The sequence below is a fragment of the Mandrillus leucophaeus genome, unplaced genomic scaffold (assembly GCF_000951045.1).
Source record: "Mandrillus leucophaeus isolate KB7577 unplaced genomic scaffold, Mleu.le_1.0 Scaffold798, whole genome shotgun sequence".
Taxonomy (NCBI): domain Eukaryota; kingdom Metazoa; phylum Chordata; class Mammalia; order Primates; family Cercopithecidae; genus Mandrillus; species Mandrillus leucophaeus.
In genome coordinates, this window is record NW_012108674.1 from 2,207,331 (window position 1) to 2,228,751 (window position 21,421).

Below are 21,421 nucleotides of genomic sequence, written 5' to 3' on the forward strand. Positions count from 1 at the left end.
CTAGGTTGGGGAAGTTCTCCTGGATAATATCCTGCAGAGTGTTTTCCAACTTGGTTCCATTCTCCCCATCACTTTCAGGTACCCCAATCAGACGTAGATATGGTCTTTTCACATAGTCCCATATTTGTTGGAGGCTTTGTTCATTTCTTTTTACTCTTTTTTCTCTAAACTTCTCTTCTCGTTTCGTTTCAGTCATTTGATCTTCAATCACTGATACCCTTTCTTCCAGTTGGTCAAGTTGGTTACCGAAGCTTGTGCATTTGTCATGTAGTTCTCGTGTCATGGTTTTCAGCTCTGTCAGGTCATTTAAAGACTTCTCTACATTGGTTATTCTAGTTAGCCATTTGTATAATCTTTTTTCAAGTTTTTTTTAGCTACTTTGTGATGGTTCAGACTTCCTCCTTTACCTCGGAGAAGTTTGATCGTCTGAAGCCTTCTTCTCTCAACTCGTTAAAGTCATTCTCCATCCAGCTTTGTTTCGTTGCTGGCGAGGAGCTGCATTCCTTTGGAGGGGGGAGGCTCTCTGATTTTTAGAATTTTCAGCTTTTGTGCTCTGTTTTTTCCCCATCTTTGTGGTTTTATCTACCTTTGGTCTTTGATGATGGTGATGTACAGATGTGGTTTTGGTGTGGATGTCCTTTCTGTTTGTTAGTTTTCCTTCTAACAGTCAGGACCCTCAGCTGCAGGTCTGTTGGAGTTTGCTCGAGGTCTACCCTGGAGCCTGTTTGCCTGGGTATCAGCAGCACAGGCTGCAGAAGAGTGAATATTGCTGAACAGCAAATGTTGCCGCCTGATCATTCCTCTGGAAGCTTTGTCTCAGAGGGGTACCGGCCGTGTGAGGTGTGAGGTGTCAGTCTGCCCCTACTGGGGGATGTCCCCCAGTTAGGCTACTCGGGGGTCAGGGACCCACTTGAGCTGGCTGTCTGTCCATTCTCAGATCTGAAACTCTGCTGGGAGAACCACTACTCTCTTCAAAGCTGTCAGACAGGGACATTTAAATCTGCAGAAGTTTCTGCTGCCTTTTGTTTGGCTATGCCCTGTCCCCAGAGGTGGAGTCTACAGAGGCAGGCAGGCCTCCTTGAGCTGTGGTGGGCTCCACCCAGTTCGAGCTTCCTGGCTGCTTTGTTTACCTACCCAAGACACAACACTGGTAGGTGCCCCTCCCCCAGCCTCGCTCCCACCTGGCAATTAGATCTCAGACTGCCGTGTTAGCAATGAAGGAGGCCCTGTGTGCGTGGGACCCTCCAAGCCAGGCATGGGATATAATCTCCCGGTATGCCATTTGCTAAGACCCTTGGTAAAACGCAGTATTAGGGTGGGAGTGACCTGGTTTTCCAGGTGTTGTGTGTCACGGTTTCCCTTGGCTGGGAAAGGGAATTCCCTTACCCCTTGCACTTCCCAGGTGAGGCGATGCCTCGCCTGGCTTTGGCTCTCACTCGGTGGGCTGCACCCACTGTCCTGCACCCACTGTCCAACACGCCCCAGTGAGATGAACCCGGTACCTCAGTTGGAAATGCAGAAATCACCCATCTTCTGTGTCGCTCACGCTGGGAGCTGGAGGCTGGAGGTGTTCCTATTTGGCCATGTTGGAACCGCCCCCTTTGCAACTATTATAAAAGAGATTGAATTCTTCCTTTTTTTTTTTTTTTTGAGATGGAGTCTCACTCTGTCGCCCAGGCTGGAGTGCAGTGGCGTGATCTCAGCTCACTGCAAGCTCCACCTCCCGGGTTCATGCCATTCTCCTGCCTCAGCTTCCCAAGTAGCTGGGACCACAGGCGCCTGCCACCACGCTCAGCTCATTTTTTTGTATTTTTAGTAGAGACGGGATTTCACCATGTTAGCCAGGATGGTCTTGATTTCCTGACCTCATGATCTGCCCCCCTCCGCCTCCCAAAGTGCTAGGATTACAGGCATGAGCCACTGTGCCCAGCCAAAAGGGGTTGAATTCTTGATTTGATTCTCTGTTTGTTCACTGTTGGTATACAGAAGAGCTATATTTGTATAGCTTGTTTCTGGAATCTTAATCTTGTATCTGTAATTGTAATCTTGTATCTGGAAACTTTGCTGAATTCTTTTATCAGTTCTAGGAGCTTTCTGAAGGAGTCTATGGGGTTTTCAAAGTAAATGATCATATTGTCAACAAACAGTGACAGTTTGACTTCCTCTTTACTAATTTGGATGCTGTATATTTCTTTTTCTTGTCTGATTGCTCTGGCTAGGACTTCCAGTACCATGTTGAAAAGGAGTGGTGAGAGTAGGCATCTTAGTCTTGTTGCAGTTCTCAGAGGGAATGCTTTCAACTTTTCCTCATTCAGTATTATGTTGGTTATGGATCTGTCATAGATGGCTTTTATTACATTAAGGTATGTCCCTTTTGTGCCAATTTTGCTGAGAGTTTTAATCATAAAGCTTGCTAGATTTTGTTGAATGCTTTTTCTGCATCTGTTGAGATGATCATGTGATTTTTGTTTTTAATTCTGTTTATGTGGAGTATCACATGTACAGACTTGTGTATGTTAAACCATCCCTGCATCCCTGATATGAAACCCACTTGATCGTGGTAGATTAACTTTTTGATATGTTGTTAGATTTGGTTAGGTAGGATTTCGTTAAGGATTTTAGCGTCTATGTTCATCAACGATATCGAGCTGTAGTTCTCTTTCTTGGTTATGTCCTTCCCTGGTTTTGATATTAGGGTGATGCTGGCTTCATAGAATGAATTAGGAAAGGTTCCTTCTTTCTCTATCTTGTGGAATGGTGTCAACAGGATTGGTCCCCATTCTTCTTTGAATATCTGATGGAGTTCTGCTGTGAATCTGTCTGGTCCTGTATTTTTTTTGTTGGTATTTTTAAAATTATCATTTCAATCTCACTGCTTGTTATTGGTCTGTTCAGGGTATCTAATTCTTCCGATTTAAGCTAGGAGGGTTGTATTTTTCCAGGAATTTATCCATCTCCTCTAGGTTTTCTAGTTTATTTGCATAAAGGTGTTCATAATAGCCTTGAATGATCTTTTGTATTTCAGTGGTGTCAACTGTAATATCTCCTCTTTTGTTTCTTAGCGGGGTTATTTGGATTTTCTCTCTTCTTTTCTTGGGTTAATCTTGCTAATGGTCTATCAATTTTACCTTTTATTTTGTTTTGTTTTTTGAGATGGAGTCTCGCTCTTGTCATCAAGGCTGGAGTGCAGTGGTGCGATCTCAGCTCACTGCAATGTCCGCCACCTGGTTCAAGCTTCTCCTGCCTCAGCCTCCTGAGTAGCTAGGATTACAGGCGCCCACCACCATGCCCAGATAATTTTTGTACATTTAGTAGAGACGAGGTTTCTCCATGTAGGTCAGGCTGGTCTTGAACTCCCGACCTCAGGTGATCTACCCGCCTGAGACTCCCAAAGTGCTGGGATTATAGGTGAGAGCCACCACGCTGGCCCAATTTTATCTTTCAAAGAACCACCTTTTTGTTTCATTTACCTTTTGTATTTTTGTTTGTTTCAATTTCATTTAGTTCTGCTCTGATCTTGGTTATTTCCTTTCTTCTGCTGAGTTTGCGTTTGGTTTGGTCTTGTTTCTTTAGTTTGTTGAGATGTGACCTTAGATTGTCTGTGCTCTTTCAGATTTTTTGATGTAGGTGTTTAGGGCTATGAACTTTCTTCTTAGCACTGTCCTAGCTGTATCCCAGAGGTTTTGATAGGTTGTGTCATTATTATCATTCCATTCAAAGAATTTTTAGATTTCCATCTTGATCTTGTTTTTGACCCAATGCTCATTCAGGAGCAGGTTATTTAATTTCCATGTGTTTGCATGGTTTTGAAGGTTCCTTTTGTAGTTGATTTCCGGTTTTATTTCATTGTAGTCTGAGAGAGTGCTTGATATAATTTCAATTTATTGAGGCATCTTTTGTGGCCTATCACATGATCTATCTTGGAGACAGTTCCATGCCCTGTTGAATAAGATGTGTTTTCTCTAGTTGTTGGATGAAATGTTCTGTATATATGTGTTAAGTCCATTTGTTCCAAGGTATAGTTTAAATCCATTGTTTCTTTGTTGACTTTCTGTCTTGATGACCTGTCTAGTGCTGTCAGTGGAGTATTGAAGTCCCCCACTCTTATTATGTTACTGTCAATCTCATTTCTTAGGTCTGTTGGTAATTGTTTTATAAATTTGGGAGCTCTAGTGTTAGGTGCATATATCTTTAGGATTGTGATATTTTCCTGTTACACAAAGCCTTTTTACCATTGTATAATGTCCCTCTTTGTCTCTTTTAACTGCTCTTGCTTTAAAGTTTGTTTTGTCTGATATAAGACGAGATACCCCTGCTCACTTTGGTGTCCATTTGCATGAAATGCCCTTTTCCACCCCTTTACTTTAAGTTTCTGGGAGTCCTTATGTGTTAGGTGAGTCTCCTGAAGGCAGCAGACAGTTGGTTGGTTAGTCCTTATCCTTTTTGTGGTTCTCTGTCTTTTAAATGGAGCATTTGGGCCATTTACATCCAATGAGACACTAGCTATTTTTTATACTGATTTTGTATCTTGCGACTTTACTGAATTTATCAGCTGTAAAAGCTTTTTGTGGTCTTTAGGTTTTTCTACATTAGATCATGTTGTGTACAAATAGAGACCATCTGACTTTCTCCTTTCCGATTTGGATGCCCTTTATATTTTTCTCTTGCCTGGTTGCTCTGACTCAGACTTCCAGTACTATTTTGAATATGAGTGGTGAAATTGGGTATGCTTGTCTTGTTCTAGTGCTTATACAAAAAGCTTTCCATTTTTCCTCATTTGGTATGACGTTAGCTATGGGTTTGTCATATATGGCCTTTATTGTATATTGAGACACGTGCCTTCTGTACCTAATATGTTAAAAGTTTTTATCATGAAGACATGTTGAATTTTATCAAATGCTTTTTCTGAATTGATTGTAAAGATTATATATTTTTTTCCTTCATTCTGTTGATGTGATATATCGTATTTTTGGATTTGTGTATGTTGAACCCCTTCCTTGCATCTCTAGGATTAATCCCACTTGATCATGGCATATAATCTTTTTATGGGCTCTTGGGTTCATTTTGCCAACATTTTATTGAGGATTTTTGATTATATGTTCAACTGAGATATTGTCCTGTAGTTTCCTTTTTTCTGTTGTGTCCTTGTTCAGTTTTGGTATCAGAGTAATGCTGGCCTCATAGAATAGTTTCAAAGAATTCCCTGCCTGTCAATTTTTTTGCAAGTCTGAAAAGAAGTGGTGTTAGTTCTTCTTTAAAGATTTGGTAGAATTCATGGGTGAAGCCCTGTGGTCCTGAGCATTTCTTTGTTGGGAGACTTTTTATTATTGCTTCAATCTTGTTACTTGTTATTGGTGTGTTCACGTTTTCTATTTCTACCTGGTTCAATCTTCATAGGTTTTCTGTGTCCAGGAACTTATGCATGTCGTTTAGGTTTTTCAATTTGTTGGCATAATAGTTGTTCACAATAGACTTTAATGATCCTTTGTATTTTGTGTTGTCACTTGTAATGTCTCCTTTTCTGTTTTTTTGTTTTATTTATTTGTATGTTCTCTTTTTCTCAGTCTAGCTAAAGATTTGCTATTATGTTTACCTTTTCATTTCATTAATTTTTGTCTCAAATTTACTTCTGCTCTGATATTTATTATTTCTTTCCTTCTACTAATTTTGGATTTGGATTGTTTTTGCTAGAGGTGTACCATTAGGTTGTTTATATGCAAAATTTCTACCTTTTTTTTAGTGGCTGAGCGTTTATTTTATTTTATTTTATTTTTATTATTTTTTGAGACAGAGTTTCGCTCTTATTGCCCAAGCTGGAGTGCAATGGTGCGATCTCAGCTCACTGCAATATCTGCCTCCCAGATTCAAGTGATTCTCCTGCCTCAGCCTCCCAAGTAGCTGGGATTACAGGCACCTGCCACCATGCTTGGCTAATTTTTTGTATTTTTACTAAAGATGGGGTTTCATCATGTTGGCCAGACTGGTTGTGAACTCCTGATCTCAGGTGATTCACCCGCCTCGGCCTCCCAGAGAGTTAGGATTACAGGTGTGAACCACCGCGCCTGGCCTATTTTATTTTTTTTTAACTTTTGAGATGGAGTCTTGCCCTGTTGCCCAGGCTGGAGTGTAGTGGCACAATCTTGGCTCACTGCAACCTGCACCTCCTGGACTCAAGTGATTCTTGTGCCTCAGCCTCCTGAGTAGCTGGGATTACAGGCACATGCCACCATGCCTGGCCAATTTTTGTATTCTTACTAGAGACGGGGTTTCCCAAAGTTAGCTACAGTAAAAAAAAAAAAAAAAAGGCCTTTTCATTTCTACCACATGGCTGGGCTTCAAGTATTTCAAACTTGTTCACTCTGCTTCCCTTTTAAATAGAAATTCCAGTTTCAGGTCATTTCTTTGCTCAAGAATAAGAGCATAGGTTGTTAGAAGCAGCTATACTACATCTTGAATGCTTTGCTGCTTAGAAATTTTTTTCACCAGATAACCTAAATCATCACTCTCAAGTTCAAAGTTCCATAGGTCCCTAGAGCAGGGGCACAGTGCCTCCAGACTCTTTGCTAAAGCATAACAAAAGTGACCTTTACTCTAGTTCTCAATAAGTTTTGTATTTTCATCTGAGACCTCTTTAGCTGGGACTTCATTGTTCATATTATTATCAGCATTTTGGACACAACCATTCAACCAGTTTCTTGGAAGTTCCAAACTTTTCCTCATCTTCCTGTGTTTTTTTCTGAGCCCTCTGAACTGTTCCAACCTCTGCCACTTTACCTAGTTCCAAAGGTGCTTTCACATTTTCAGTTATCTTTATAGCAATGCCCTACTTCTGATACCAATTTTCTGTATTGGTCTGCTCTTGCACTGCTATAAAGAAGTATCTGAGACTGGATAGTTTATAAAGAAAAGAGGTTTAATTGGCTCACAACTTTGCAGGCTGTACAGGAAGCATGGCTGGGAAAGCCTCAGGAAACTTACAAGCATAGTGGAAGGCAAAGGGGAAGGAGGCACACCTTACATGGCTGGAGCAGGAGGATGAGAGGGAGGGAAAGTGCTATACTCTTTTAAACAATCAGATCTTGTGAGAACTCTATCATGAGAGCCACACGCAGGAGACTGGGTTAAGCCATTAGAAACCACCTCCATGATTCAATCGATACCCACCAGGCTTCACTTCCAGCATTTGGTATTACATTTCAACATGAGATTTGGGTGGGGACACAGATCCAAGCCATATCATATGGGTCTAGGCATTGATCCCTTTCTTCTTGGTTTTCTAATTTGTTGGTATATAGTTGCTCATGATAGTCTCTAATGATGCCTTCAGTCTCTGCTATCAGTTATAATATCTTTAAAAAAATTCTCTATTTGAATCTTCTTTATTTTTTTCTTTTTCTTTTTTGTTTGAGACAGAGTCTCACTCTCTTGCCTAGGCCGGAGTGCAGTGGAGCTGTCTCAACTCACTGCAACTTCTGCCTCCTGGGTTCAAGTGATTGTCCTGCCTCAGCCTCCTGAGTAGCTGGGATTACAAGTGCCCACCACCACGCCCAGCTAATTTTTGTATTTTTAGTACAGATGGGGTTTCAACACGTTGGCCAGGCTGGTCTCGAATACCTGGCCTTGTGATCCACCCACCTTGGCCTCCCAAAGTGCTGAGATTACAGGTGTGAGCCTCTGTGCCTGGACTCTTTTTTTCTTAGTGTGACTAAAGGTTTTTTGATTTAGTTTATGTTTGCAAAACACCAGTTTTTAATTTCATTGATTTTTTTTTGTATTTTTAAATTTCAATTTTACTAATTTTTTGCTCTGATCTGAGTTCTTTCTTTTCCTCTACCAATTGTGCATTTCATTTGCTTTTGTCTTCCTTATTTGTTAAGATGCATCTTTAGGTTGCTTATTTGACATATTTCTACCTTTTTGATATAGGTATTTATTGTTTTAAATGTCCTTTTTTGTACTGCTCTTTCTGTGTTATGGAGATTTTGGTCTATTGTGTTTTCACTCCCACATGTTTCATGAAATTTAAAAATTTCCTCATTTTTTCATTGGCAAACTGGTCAATCAGGAACATATTTTTACTTTCCATGTGTTTGCTTAGTTTCCAAAGTTTTTCTTCATATTGATCTCTAGTTTTATTTCATTATGATCAGAGAAGATACTCGATGTTATTTTAATTTTTTTGAACTTTTTGAGACTTGTTTTGTGGTCTAACTTATGATCTATCCTGGAGAATATGCCGGGCACTGATGAGAAGAATGTGTATTCTGGGGCTGTTGGATGAAATGTTTTATAAATATCCATTTGTTCTATAGAGCAGTTTAAGTCTGATGTTTCTTTGTTGATTTTCTCCTGGATGAATACCCCAGGGCTGAAAGTGAGGTTTTGAAGTCCCCAGTTATTATTGTATAGGCATCTATCCTTCTTTTTAATTTTAATAATATTTGTTTTATATAGCTGAGTGCTCCAGCATTGGGTGCATATATATTTACAATTGTTATATCCTGTTGCTGAATTGACTCCTTTGATATTATATAATGACCTTTGTCTCTTTTTATAGTTTTTGTCTTGAATCCTGTTTATTTATGCATAACTACTCTTGTTCTCATTTGGTTTTCATTTGCATGGATTATCTTTTTCTTTTTTAAAAAATTTTACTTTATGTTCCGGGATATAAGTGCAGAAATGTATAGGTTTGATACATAGGTATACGTGTGCCATGGTGGTTTGCTGCACCTGTCAATGCATCATCTAGGTTTTCAGCCCCGTGTGTGTTAGCTATGTGTCCTAATGCTCTCCCTCCCCTTCCCCTCCACCCCACAGTTGGCCCTGGTGTGTGTTCCGCAATATCTTTTTCTTTTTTTTTTCTTTTTTTTCTTCTTTTTGGTCTGCGTATCTTTATAGATGAAGTTAGCGTATTGTTTTTGTTTTTTTAATCCATTCATCCACTTTGTCTTTTATTGGAAATTTAGTCCATTTATATTCAATGTTATAAGGTACAGGCTTACTAGTGCCATTTTGTTATTTATTTTCTGGTTGTTTTGTTGGTTCTCTCTTTCTTCCTTTCTTCTCGTCTTCCTTTGTATAAAAGTGACTTTTTCTGACAGGTTTTAATTTATTATTTAAAACTTTTTTTGGGCCGGGTGCATTGCCCCACGCCTGTAATCCCAGCACTTTGGAAGGCAGAGGTGGGCAGATCACGAGGTCAGAAGATTGAGACCGTCCTGGCTAACACGGTGAAACCCCATCTGTACTAAAAAATACAAAAAAAATTTAGCGAGGTGAGGTGGTAGGCTCCTGTAGTCCCACCTACTCGGGAGGCTGAGGCCAGAGAATGGTGTGAACCTGGAAGGTGGAGCTTGCAGTGAGCCGAGATTGCGCGACTGCACTCCAGCCTGGGCGACAGAGTGAGACTCCGTCTCAAAAAAAAAACCCAAAAAAATCCAACTTTTTTTTGTATCCGATATAGGTTTTTGTTTTGTGATTACTGTGAGGCTTGCAAATAACATCTTATAACCAATTATTTCAAGCAGATGACAGCTTAACTCTGACTACAATGAAAATAAAAAAATAAATAAGCAAAAAGAAAACAAACAAAAAACCCAAAACTACACCTTCACCCCATTTCTTCACTTTGTCACTTCTTTTTTTTTTTTTTTGAGACGGAGTCTCACTCTGTCACCCAGGCTGGAGTACAGTAGCGTGATCTCGGCTCACTGCAATCCCCGCCTCCCAGGTTCAAGTGATTCTCCTGCCTCAGCCTTCCAAGTAGCTAGGACTACAGGCACCCACCACCACGCCCGACTTTTTTTTTTTTTTTTTTTGTACTTTTAGTAGAGATGGAGTTTCACCATGTTAGCCAGGATAGTCTCGATCTCCTGACCTCGTGATCTGCCTGACTTGGCCTCCCAAAGTGCTGGGATTACAGGCTTGAGCCACCGTGCCCGGCTGCTTTGTCACTTTTGATTGTCTCTATTTATATCTTTTTATGCTCAGAAAGCTGTTTCAGTTACTATTTTTGATAGGTTTGTCTTTTAATCTTCCTACTAATATATGAGTGTTTTAACACTATAGTTACAGTGTTATTCTGTATTCATCTGTTCATTTACCACTACCACTGAGTTCTATACCACCATGTGATATATATTTTTTACATTAATGTGCTTTTCTTTCAGATTGAAGAACTCTCTGTAGCATTTTTTGCAAGACAGGTTTGGTGTTGATGAAACCCCTCAGCTGTATTTGTCTGGGAGAGTATTTCTCTTTCATGTTTGAAGGATAGTTTTATTGGAAATAATATTCTAGTTCAAAAGTTGTTTTTCTTAAACACTTTGACTATGTCATCTGCCTCTCTCTGGGCCTCTAAGTTCCCTGCTGAGTTGTCTCCTGCCAGACATATTGTTCTTTATATGTTCTTTATATATGTTCTTTGCTTTGTATGTTCTTTATATGTTCTTTGCTTCTTTTCTTTTTCTGCTTTTAGGATACTTTCTTTATCCTCGACCTTTGACAGTTTGATTAATATATTAATTCAGTTAGTCTTATTTGGGTTGAATCCTTTTGGTGTTGTGTGATCTTCTAATACCTTAATATTCATATCTTTTCCTAGGTTTTGAAAGTTTTCTATCAGTATTTCACTGAATAAACTTCCTACCCTACCTCTCTATCTCTACATCCTCTTTAAAGCCATTAACTCTTAGATTTGCCCCTTTGAGGCTATTTTCTAGATCTTGTAGAAAAGCTTCATTCTTTTTAAATTGTTTTTCTTTTCTCTCCTCTGACTGTGTATTTTTATATAGCCTGTCTTCAGGTTCACTAATTTTTTCTTTTTCTTGATCGATTCTACTGTTGAGAGACTGAGACATTTTTGAGTTTGTCAGTTGAATTTTTCAGCTGCAGAACTTCTGTTTGAAATTTCAAAAACGATTTTAATCTCTTTGTTAAATTTCTCTGGTAGAATAATGAATTTCTTCCCTGTGTTATCTTTTAAGTTTGTTGAGCTTCCTCAAGACAGCTCTTTTGAATTCTCTGTCTGAAAGGACATATATCTTCGTCTTTCCGGGATTGGTCACTGGTGTCTTCTGTAGTTCATTTAATGAGGTCATGTTTTCCTGGATACTCTTGATGCTTGTGGACATTCATCACTTATGGGCATTGACAAATTAGGTATTTATTTGTCTGTGTAGTCTGGATTTGTTTGTACCCTTCATTCTTGAGAAGACTTTTCATGTATTCAAATGGGGTTGAGTGTTGTGCTCTAAGAATGTGGTCCTTACGGGCTAAAGGAGGTGCTCTAAGCCCAGGAATAATGCAGTTCTTGCTGACATCTAGAGGCGCTGCCTTGATGAGTTTGGGTAAGGTAAAGGAGAATTCCTTGGGTTGTCAGGCAAAGTCCTCTTGATGTCTTCCCTTTACTCCTTCCAATCAGAAGTAGTCTCTCTGCTGGGCTGCCTAGAGCACTTCTGTGGCTTCCACAACTGGCACTGTGCTGGGTCATACCTGAAGCCTGTACAATACTGGATCTTGCCTGGTTACTGCTGATGTTTATTCAAGGCCCAAGGGCTCTTTAGTGATCAGGTGAATCCTGCCAAGACTGGGTCCTTCTCTTCAGGGCAGTGGATTCCCTTTGAATGAGGGTGGGTCTAGAAATCCCCTTCAGGAACTAAGTCCTGGAATTGATAGCTTCAGGAATCTCCTTGGTGCTTTACTTTGGCTGACCTGGTACCCAAATTGCAAGACAGTCTTCTATACTCTTCCCACTTCTTTCCTTAAGCTAAAGGAGTCTCTCCCAAAGCTGTACTTCCTGGAGTTGGGTGCAATGTGATCCAGCCACTCCCCTGGCTGCCACAGCTGGTGTCACACTTGGTCACACATCCCAAGTCTACTGCCTCCAAGTCCAGCGCAGCACCACAGCTTGCCTGAGGACTGCAGTACTTGTGGCCTGACAGCCAATTAAGCTTATTCTGGGCACGAGGCCACTTTAGTTAGCCAGAGGTGAGGTCAGTTGGGACTCAGGTTCTTCCTGCTGAGACTGAGAATTCTGTCTTGCCCAGGGCTGATCTAAATGCTCCCTCTTTGGGTGCTAGCAGAATTCTTCTCTGTTTTGTGTTTTGCTGTAACATGGCAGCACTGAGTTCCAGTGCAAAGACCCACACTCACTTCACCCTCCCTCCCCCAAACAGTTTTTCTCTCTCCATACTGGGAGGGATCCTGTAGGCAATGCAAGACTGTCTTTCCTGTGCTCTTCAATTCCTCTATCCCTGATGTTATGTGAAAACCAGGTACTGTGATTTTCAGGTACTCACCTGAATTTTCTGGGTTCTTATGAAGGTGTTTATTGCATAGATAGTTGTTCAATTTGGTGTAAGATCATGGAAGGGTTCTATTTGGCCATCTTGCTCTGCTTTCTTTTATTTTTATTTACTGTTAAAACCTGGCTCATGATCAGTTTTTTCCTGTATGTAAACTTTCTTGAGGTGCTTTTGTTTTATATATTAGCAATGATTAAAAAAGCTTTCTCTTTTTTCTAGGAGAGCATATAGATTACTGTGGATATTCTGTTCTTCCTATGGCTATAGAACAAGATGTGCTAATAGCTGTAGAACCTGTGAAAACATATACTCTCCAACTGGCCAATACAAATCCCTTGTATCCGTGAGTATTTAAAATTGCTAATTTGTCTGTATGTATGGTTCTGTTTGTACCCAAATGAACTCTTTAGGAGACATCAGATTTATAACAAATCATTTAATTTGTTGATATTTTGTACCTGACATTAAAAAAATTCTAAGGCCATTATTTATTGTTTGTTCATTTTGTTCATTTGTCAATTAATTTAAGGGATATTTACCAAAGACTTACCATGTGATAGACATAGTCTTAGATACCAGGTGATACAAAGATAAATAACTCTGTCCTTGTGCGATAGGTACTTATCATCTATTGATCTAATTATCTCCAGCAAAGTAAGGTGTGTTTTCCTATGTTACTATGGCAGCTTCTAAGTATCTTGTCATAGCATCTTACTATGCTGTATTATTATTATCTGTTTATTTACCTGTGTCACCCAGTAGACAGTAAACTATGTGACTTCAGGCACTGTTGCCTCTCTTCTTCAATGCCCTAGCATATAAAACAGAGTCTGATGCCTAATAAAGGTAACTTTCTAGTACATATGCTTTATCAAGTTAACAAAGTCTTTAAAAAAAAAATCTTAGTTTGCTAAGATTAAAAAAGTTTACTAATGGGTATTGAATTTAATTAAATGTCTATTTAGTATTGAAGATCAGTTTTTTAAAAATATGGTGAATTAGTCTGATGAAGTTTTTAATGTTGAGCCCTTTGCATTTCTAGGATAAACTCTACTTGCTTTTAATGTATTATAATGGATTTGACTTGATCATACAGAAAAAGATTTTGGCTTACGTTTGGCATATTATATGTTTGGCTTGTTCATTGGTTAGTTTATCTGCAATAACATTCATTTATTCAGAAAATATTTTTGATGAGACTCTATACCAGCTTGTGCAAGATGTAGAAGTTTTTTACTTTTATATGGAACTTATTGTAGGAGATCTTTTTTTCCTTTTCATTTCACATGTCTGATAATATATCTTGTGTGCATTTTGGACCCTTGAAAAGCTCACATTATCTCAAACATATTTTTGTGTCATTGTTTACGAACATTTAAAAACCAGTGCATAATATTTTGTCATCTTGATTTAGTAAAATTTACTTAATCATTCCCACAATAATGAATGTGTGGTTTCAGTTTTGTTTTTCACAAAAATAGATCCTGAGACAGACCTAGATGCAGGTAGTATATTTGAGAAATGGTCCCAGGAGCAGTAGGAAAGAGCATGAAGAATGAGTTGGGCAATTAGAGGTGAATTATCAGGATATATAGTCCCTGCTAGAGGCAGGAGGCTTGAATCTGCTAGGACCCCTAGGAAGCATGTAGTATGCCTCCTAGAATTGTCCATTTGTTTTAGCATTCATTGTGTAGGTATATCTTGTTTATCTATTTACCAATAACGGACATTTAGATCATTGCCAGTATTTGCCTGTATGAATAATACTGCTACAAATATTTATGTACAAATGTATGTGTGGACATGTTTCATTTCTGTTGGGTAAATACCTAAGACTGGAGTGTCTGGTTTGCCATTTATTTATTTATTGAGACAGGGTCTCACCCTCTTGCTTAGCCTGGAGTGTAGTGGGGTGATCTCAGCTCAACTCAACCTTTGCCTCCTGGGTTCAAGAGATTCTCCCGCTTCAGTCTCCTGAGTAGCTGGGACTACAGGCACATACCATCACACCTGGCTAATTTTTGTATTTTTTGGTGGAGATGGGATTTCACCATGTTGACCAGGCTGGTCTTGAACTACTGACCTCAAGTGATCCACTTGCGTCAGCCTCCCAAAGTGCTGGGATTACAGGTTTGAGCCACTGCATCCATCCTGGTTTGCCTTTGATACGGTTTGGTGGTGTCCCCACCCAAATCTAATCTTGAATTTTAACTCCCACAATTCCCACGTGTCCTGGGAGGAGCCTGATGGGAGGTAATTGAATCATGGGAGCGGGTCTTTCCCATGCTGTTCTTGTGATAATGAATAAGTCTCATGAGATCTGATGGTTTTAAAAATGGAAGTTTCCCTGCACAAGCTCTCTTTTTGCCTGCCATCATCCATATAGGACGTGACTTGCTCCTCCTTGCCTTCTGCTATGATTGTGAGGCTCCTGCAGCCATGTGGAACTGTAAGTCCATTAAAGGTCTTGCTTTTGTAAATTGCTCAGTCTCAGGTATGTCTTTATCAACAGCATGAAAATGAACTAATATAGCCTTTTAAAGAAATTTTCTGGCTGGGCACAGTGGTTCACGCCTGTAATCCCAGCATTTTGGGAGGCCGAGGTGGTTGGATTGCTTGAGCCTGCGAGTTCGAGACCACCCTTGGCAGCATGGTGAAAGCCTGTCTCCACTAAAAATACAAAAAGCTTAGTTGGGCATTGTGGCATGCACCTGTAATCCCAGCTACTCAGGAGGCTGAGGAAGGAGAATTGCTTGAACCTGGGAGGTGGAGGTTGCAGTGAGCCAAGATTGCGCCACTGCACTCCAGCCAGGGTGACAGAGCGAGACTCTGTCTCAGAAAAAAAAAAAAAAAAAAAAAGAAATTTTCTGCTTGCCAAAGTTGTGTAATTTTACACTTTCATCAGTGGTGTTACCAGCATGTTTTTAAATTTTAGCTCTTCTCCTAAATGTGTAGTAGTATATTTCAAGTTTTTAAATTTCTCTGACTAATGATGTTGAACATCTTTTCATCTACTTATTTGCTACCTAGATGTATTCTTTGTTGAAGGGTCTTTTCAAATCATTTTCCTATTTTTGAGTTTCTTATAGATATAAGCCTCTTTTTTTTGAGACAAAGTCTTGCTCTGTCATTTCTGTATTGGGACATTACAGGTCCTCTCTTCTAGCTATTTTGAAATATACAATACATGGTTGTTAACTACAGTCACCCTACTCTGCTATAGACCATTATAACTTATTCCTTCTATCTAACCTTATGTTTTTACCTATTTGCCAACTTCTTTTTATCCCCCATTCACTGACCCTTCCTCGCCTCTTTTATCTATCATTCTACCCTGTTCCTTCATGAGATCAATTTTTTAAGTTCCCACATATGAGTGAGAATATCTGATGTTTGTTTTTTCTGTACCTGGCTTATTCCATCAACATTGTTCCAAATGCCATGATTTTATTTTATTTTTTTATGGCTGAATAGTATTCCATTGCATATATATACATTTTCTTTATTTATTCATCTGTTGTTGGGCACTTAGGTTGATTCCCTGTCTTTGCTATTGTGAATGGTACTGGAATAAACATGGAGTGCAGGTATCCTCCTGATATACTGATTTCTTTTCCTTTGGATAAATACGCAGTGTTACGGTTGCTGGATCATATGGTAGTTGTGTTTTTAGTGCTCTGAGAAATCTCCCTACTGTTTTCTGTAATGGCTGCACTAATATACATTCCCACCAACAGTGTGTAAGTGTTCCCTTTTTTCTGTGTCCTTATCAGCATCTGTTATCTTTTGTCTTATTAGTAATGGTCATTCTAACTTGGGTAAGATGATGTCTCATTGTGGTTTTGATTTCCATTTTGCTGATGATTAGTGATGGTAAGCAGTTTTTCATATACCTATCTGCCGTTTGTATGGATGTCTTTGGAGAAATGTCTCTTCATGTCATTTGTCCACCTTTAAGTGGGATTATTATTAGTTTTTACTATCGAGTGTTTTGAGTTCCTTGTGTATTCTGGATATTAGTTCCTTGTTGGATGAATAGTTTGCAAATATTTTCTTCCATTCAACAGGTTGTCTCCCCACTCTGTTAATTGCTTCCTATGTGGGCAGAAGCTTTTTAGTTTAAAACAGTTTTATTTATTTATTTCTGTTTTGTTTTCTGTACTTTTGAGATCTTAGCCATGAAATCTTTGGCTATATCCTGAAGTGTTCCCCCTATACTTCTTTCTAGTTGTTTTATAGTTGTAGGTGTTATGTTTAAGTCTTTAACCTATCTTGGATTGAATTTTGTATATGATGAGAAATAGGGGTTCAATTCATTCTTCTGCGTATGGGTATTGAGTTTTCCCAGCGCCATTTATTCAAGAGAGTTTTCTTTCCTGAATGTATTTTCTTGATACCTTTGTTGAAAATGAGTTTGCTGTCCAGGCGCGGTGGCTCATGCCTGTAATCCCTGCACTTTGGGAGGCCGAGGTGGGCAGATCACCTGAGGTCAGGAGTTCAAGACCAGCCTGGCCAACATGATGAAACCCTGTCTCTATTAAAAATACAAAAAATTAGCTGGGTGTGGTGTTGCGCGCCTATAATCCCAACTACTCAGGAGGCTGAGGCAGGATAATTGCTTGAACCCAGGAGGCGGAGGTTGCAGTGAGCCAAGATCACGCCACTGAACTCCAGCCTGGGCAACAAGAGCAAAAAACTCTGTCTCAGAGAAAAAAAAAAAAAAAAAGAGAAAATGAATTTGCTGTACATACATGGATGTATTTTTGGGTTCTCTCTTCTATCCCATTAGTATTTGTGTCTGTTTTGATACCAATACCTTGCTGTTTTGGTTTTTATAGCCTTGTAATGTATTTTGAGGTCAGATAGTGTGATGCCTCTTGCTTTGTTCTTTTTGCTCAGGAGTGCTTTGGCTATTTGGGCTCTTTTTGTTTGGTTTTATACATATTTTAGGATTTTTTTCTATTTTTGTGAAAATGACAGGAGTATTTTCATAGGGATTGCATTCAATTTGCAGATTGCTTTGGCAGTATGTTCATTTTAACAATATTAATTTTTTCAGTCCATGAACATGGGATGTCTTCATTTGTGTCCTCTTCAATTTCATTCATCAGTGTTTTCTGGTTTTCCTGAGAGATCTTTCATCTCCTTGGTTAAATTTATTCTTAGGATGTTTTTTGTTTTGGAGCTATTGTAAACAGGATTTCTGGGCTAATTTGTTTCTCAGCTAGTTCATTATTGGTGTATTGAAATGCTGCAAATTTTTGTATGTTGATTTTTTATACTGCAACTTTACTGAATTTGTTTATCAGAGTTTTTTTTTTAGAGTCTTTAGCTTTTTCTGGATATAAAATCATGTCACCTATGAAATGGGACAATGTAACTTCCTCCTTTTCAACTTGGATCCTTCTATTTTCATTCTTGCCTGATTACTCTGGCTAAGATTTCCAGTATTATGTTGACTAGGAGTAGTGATTTTGGGCATCTTTGCTGTGTTCCAGGTTTTACAGGAAAGGCTTCAACTTTTCTTTATTTAATATGATGTTAGCTGTGGGTTTGTCATATGAGATCTTTATTGTGTTGTGGTATATTTATTCTATGCCTGATAATTGAGAGTTTTTATCGTGAAAGGATATTGAATTTTATTACATGCTTTCTCTATGTCTATTGAGATGATTGTATGGTTTTTGTCCTTTATTCTACTGATGTGATGTGTCACATTTAGTGATTTGTGTTTCTTGAACAATCCTTGCATGCCTGGGATAAATCCCACTTGATCATGGTGTTTTATATTTTTGATATTCTGTTGGATTCAGTTTGCTGCAATTTTGTTGAAGATTTTTACATATATATAAATAGGGATCTTGGTCTGCAGTTTTGGTTTTTGTTACACCTTTGTCTGATTTTAGTATCAGAGTGATGCTTGCCTTTTGGGACTAGGTTAATTCCCTTCTCTTCAATTTATTGGAATTGTTTGAAGAGGATTGGTGTTTGTTCTTTGTGAGTTTGGTAGAATTTTTCAGTGAAGCTGTCCAGTCTTGGGCTTTTCTTTGTTGGAAGCCTTTTCATTTTACTATTTCAATCTTGGTACTTGTCACGAGTCTGTTTATGTTTTTTGTTTCTTCCTGATTTAATCTTGGTATGTTGTGTGTTTAGGAATTTATCAATTTCCTTTAGGTTTTCTGGTTTGTTTGTGTATGTACAGTTATTCATAACAGTGTCTGATAAGCTTTTATATTTCCATGGTATCAGTTGTAATGTTCCTTTTTGGATTCTGATTTTGTTTATTTGGGTCTTCTCACTTTTTTTCATGGTTAATCTGACTAGCAGTTCATTAATTTTTTTCTTCTTTTCAAATAATCAACTTTCCATTTTCTTGATTCTTTGTATTTTTTCAATAAAATAATTTCAACTTTTATTTCAGATTCAGGGGTTACATGTGCAGGTTTGTTACTTGGGTATATTTTGTAATGGTGATGTTTGGGGTACAGATGATCCCATCACCCAGGTAGTCAGCATAGCAGCCAATAGGCAGTTTTTCAGCCCACACTTCCTTCCTCCCTACTGCCCTCGCCATCGCATTCTAGTCCTCAGTGTCTATTATTCCCATCTTTATGCCCCTGTGTACTCATATTTAGCTCCCACTTATAAGTGAGAACATGCAGCAGTACTTGATTTTCTGTTCCTGTGTTAATTTGCTTAGGATAATAGCCTCCAGCTGCATCCATGTCGCTATAAAGGATATGATTTCATTCTTTTTATGGCTGCATAGTATTCCCTGGTGTAAGTATACCACAGTTTCTTTATCCAACCCACCACTGATGGGCACCTGGGTTGATTCCATGTCTTTGCTATGGTAAATAGTACTTCAATGAACATATGAATGCATGTGTCTTTTTTTTTTTTAAGAATAATTCATTTTCCTATGGGTATATACCCAGTAATGGGATTGCTGGGTTAAATGATAGTTCTGTTTTAAGTTCTTTGAGGAAACTCCAAAATGCTTTCCACAGTGGCTGAACTAATTTACACTCCCACCAACAGTGTATAAGCATTCCTTTTTCTATACAGCCCTGCCAGCATCTGTTTCTTGTTGACATTTACATAATAGCCATTCTGACTGGAGTGAGATGGTATCTCATTGTGGTTTTGATTTGCATTTGTATGTCTTCCTTTGAGAAGTGTTTGTTCATATACTTTGCCCATTTTTTAATGGGATTATTTGTTTTTTGCTTGTTGATTTGTTTACATTTTTTTTTTACAGATTCTGGATATTAGACCTTTGTCGGATGTGTAGTTTGTGGAAATTTTCTCTCATTTTGTGAATTATCTGTTTACTCTGTTGATAGTTTCTTTCGCTGTGCAGAAGCTCTTTAATTAGGTCTCACTTGCCAATTTTTGTTTTTGTCACAGTTGCTTTTGGAGAGTTAGCCATAAAATCTTTGCCAAATTCTAACCATTTCCTAGGTTTTCTTCTAGGACTCATACAGCTTGAGGTCTTACATTTAAATCTTTCATCCATCTGAATAAATTTTTGTATATGCTGAAAGATAGAGGTCCAGTTTCATTCTACTGCATATGGCTAACCAGTTATACTAGCATCATTTATTGAATAGGGAGCCCTTCCTTCATTGCTTATTTTTGTTGACTTTGTGGAAGATCAGATGGATGTAGGTGTTCAGCTTTATTTCTCAGTTCTCTATTCTGTTCTATAAGTCTATGTCTATGTATCTGTTTTTGTACCAATACTATGCTGTTTTGGTTACTATAGCCGTGTAGTATAATTTGAAGTTGGGTAATGTGATAACTCCAACTTTTTTCCTTTTCCTTTAGTTTTTTCACTGATTCTCCTCTGAGAGAACTGGTGTTCTTTTAGCTGTGGTTTAAATTGAGGATAGTCAATTGGCTTCATTTCTGGTTGCTTTCAGAGGGCCAAGGCTCTGTACAGGATCTTTATTTGTGGCTGGATTCTTGCCCCTGGTTTCACAAGTGATGTATATTGGCAGATTATTTTCAGTGTTGTAATTTGGGCTGTGATCCAGTAAATGGTGCTTAAGAGTGGTGGCCAGCAGATTAGCTCTTAATAAGCTGCACAGCTTTTTTTGTATTTCAGTGCATTTGCAGTAGTGCTCTGTAGTGGGGTAGGGGGAGCCAGATGACGCTCTCACCAGGTCTGTTCCTGAGCTTTGAGGAAGCTCCCTCTGATCACTGGCACTGATCCTGTCTTTTCTTTATTAGGTCTTCTGGGCTGCAGGGCTCCCTCAGGCAGAGGCTATGACCTGCAGATAGGCCACACCATTCTTGGACTGGTCCTGTAGAGCAGGGTTCCCCAATCCCTGTTACTGCTCCCTGGCCTGTTCAGAACTGGGCCACACAGCAGGAGGTGAGTAGTGGGCGAGGGAGCATTATTACCACCTAAGCTCTGTCTCCCGTCAGATCAGCAGTGGCATTAGACTCTCATAGAAGCATGAACCCTATTCTGGACTGCATGTGGGAGGGATCTAGGTTGCATGCTCCTTATGATAATTGTAGAGGACTACGTGCTCGCAAACGAGAGGTTCCTGATAAGTCCTAGGGCGTTCCTGATAAGTCCTGCTCTTACAAAAGAGGAAGCAGGGCGTTCCTTCCCTGCAAACAGGGAGGACAAAGGAGCCAGCTGCTAACAGCAGACCCTGAGGGCTTGTTTATGTGTAAACATCTTGAAAATCCAGAAAGTCAGGGAAAGGTCAGAAAAACAACAATGTGTCTTGTGACTTGGCAACATTCCACAAACGACTGTATAAAATAAAGCAGAGCGCGCCATTCGAGGCGGCCGCCATGTTTGTCTTGTCTTGTGTTGTCTTGTGTGTTCATTCCTTTGTTTAGGAAACACGCGGGCCCTTACAATAATCCAGTGCCTGACGATCTGAGGTAGAACAGTTTCAACCTGAAACCATCCCCTCCTCCCCAACATACACCATCCATGGAAAAATTGCCTTCTACAAAACTGGTCCCTATGCTAAAAAGGTTGGGGACTGCTGCTGTAGAGGGAGAGATGCCCTTCTCTGGTGCTGGCTCACAAGCCTGTGTGTCTCACTCCTCTCTGTCTTCTGAGCGTGTGGACGCCTTCCCTGCTC

At 39.2% G+C, this 21,421-nt stretch overlaps 1 protein-coding gene across 4 annotated transcripts in view; it reads left to right on the plus strand.

Annotated features, from left to right (window-relative positions):
* Window positions 1–21,421, plus strand: part of GALK2 (galactokinase 2) — a 218,289-nt gene that overhangs the window by 57,633 nt on the left and 139,235 nt on the right. For all 4 annotated transcript variants that reach the window (XM_011967310.1, XM_011967308.1, XM_011967309.1 and 1 more), the window contains exon 3: window positions 12,528–12,651. In XM_011967310.1, the coding sequence (XP_011822700.1) occupies window positions 12,528–12,651 (124 nt within the window). The remainder of the gene's footprint in view (window positions 1–12,527; window positions 12,652–21,421) is intronic.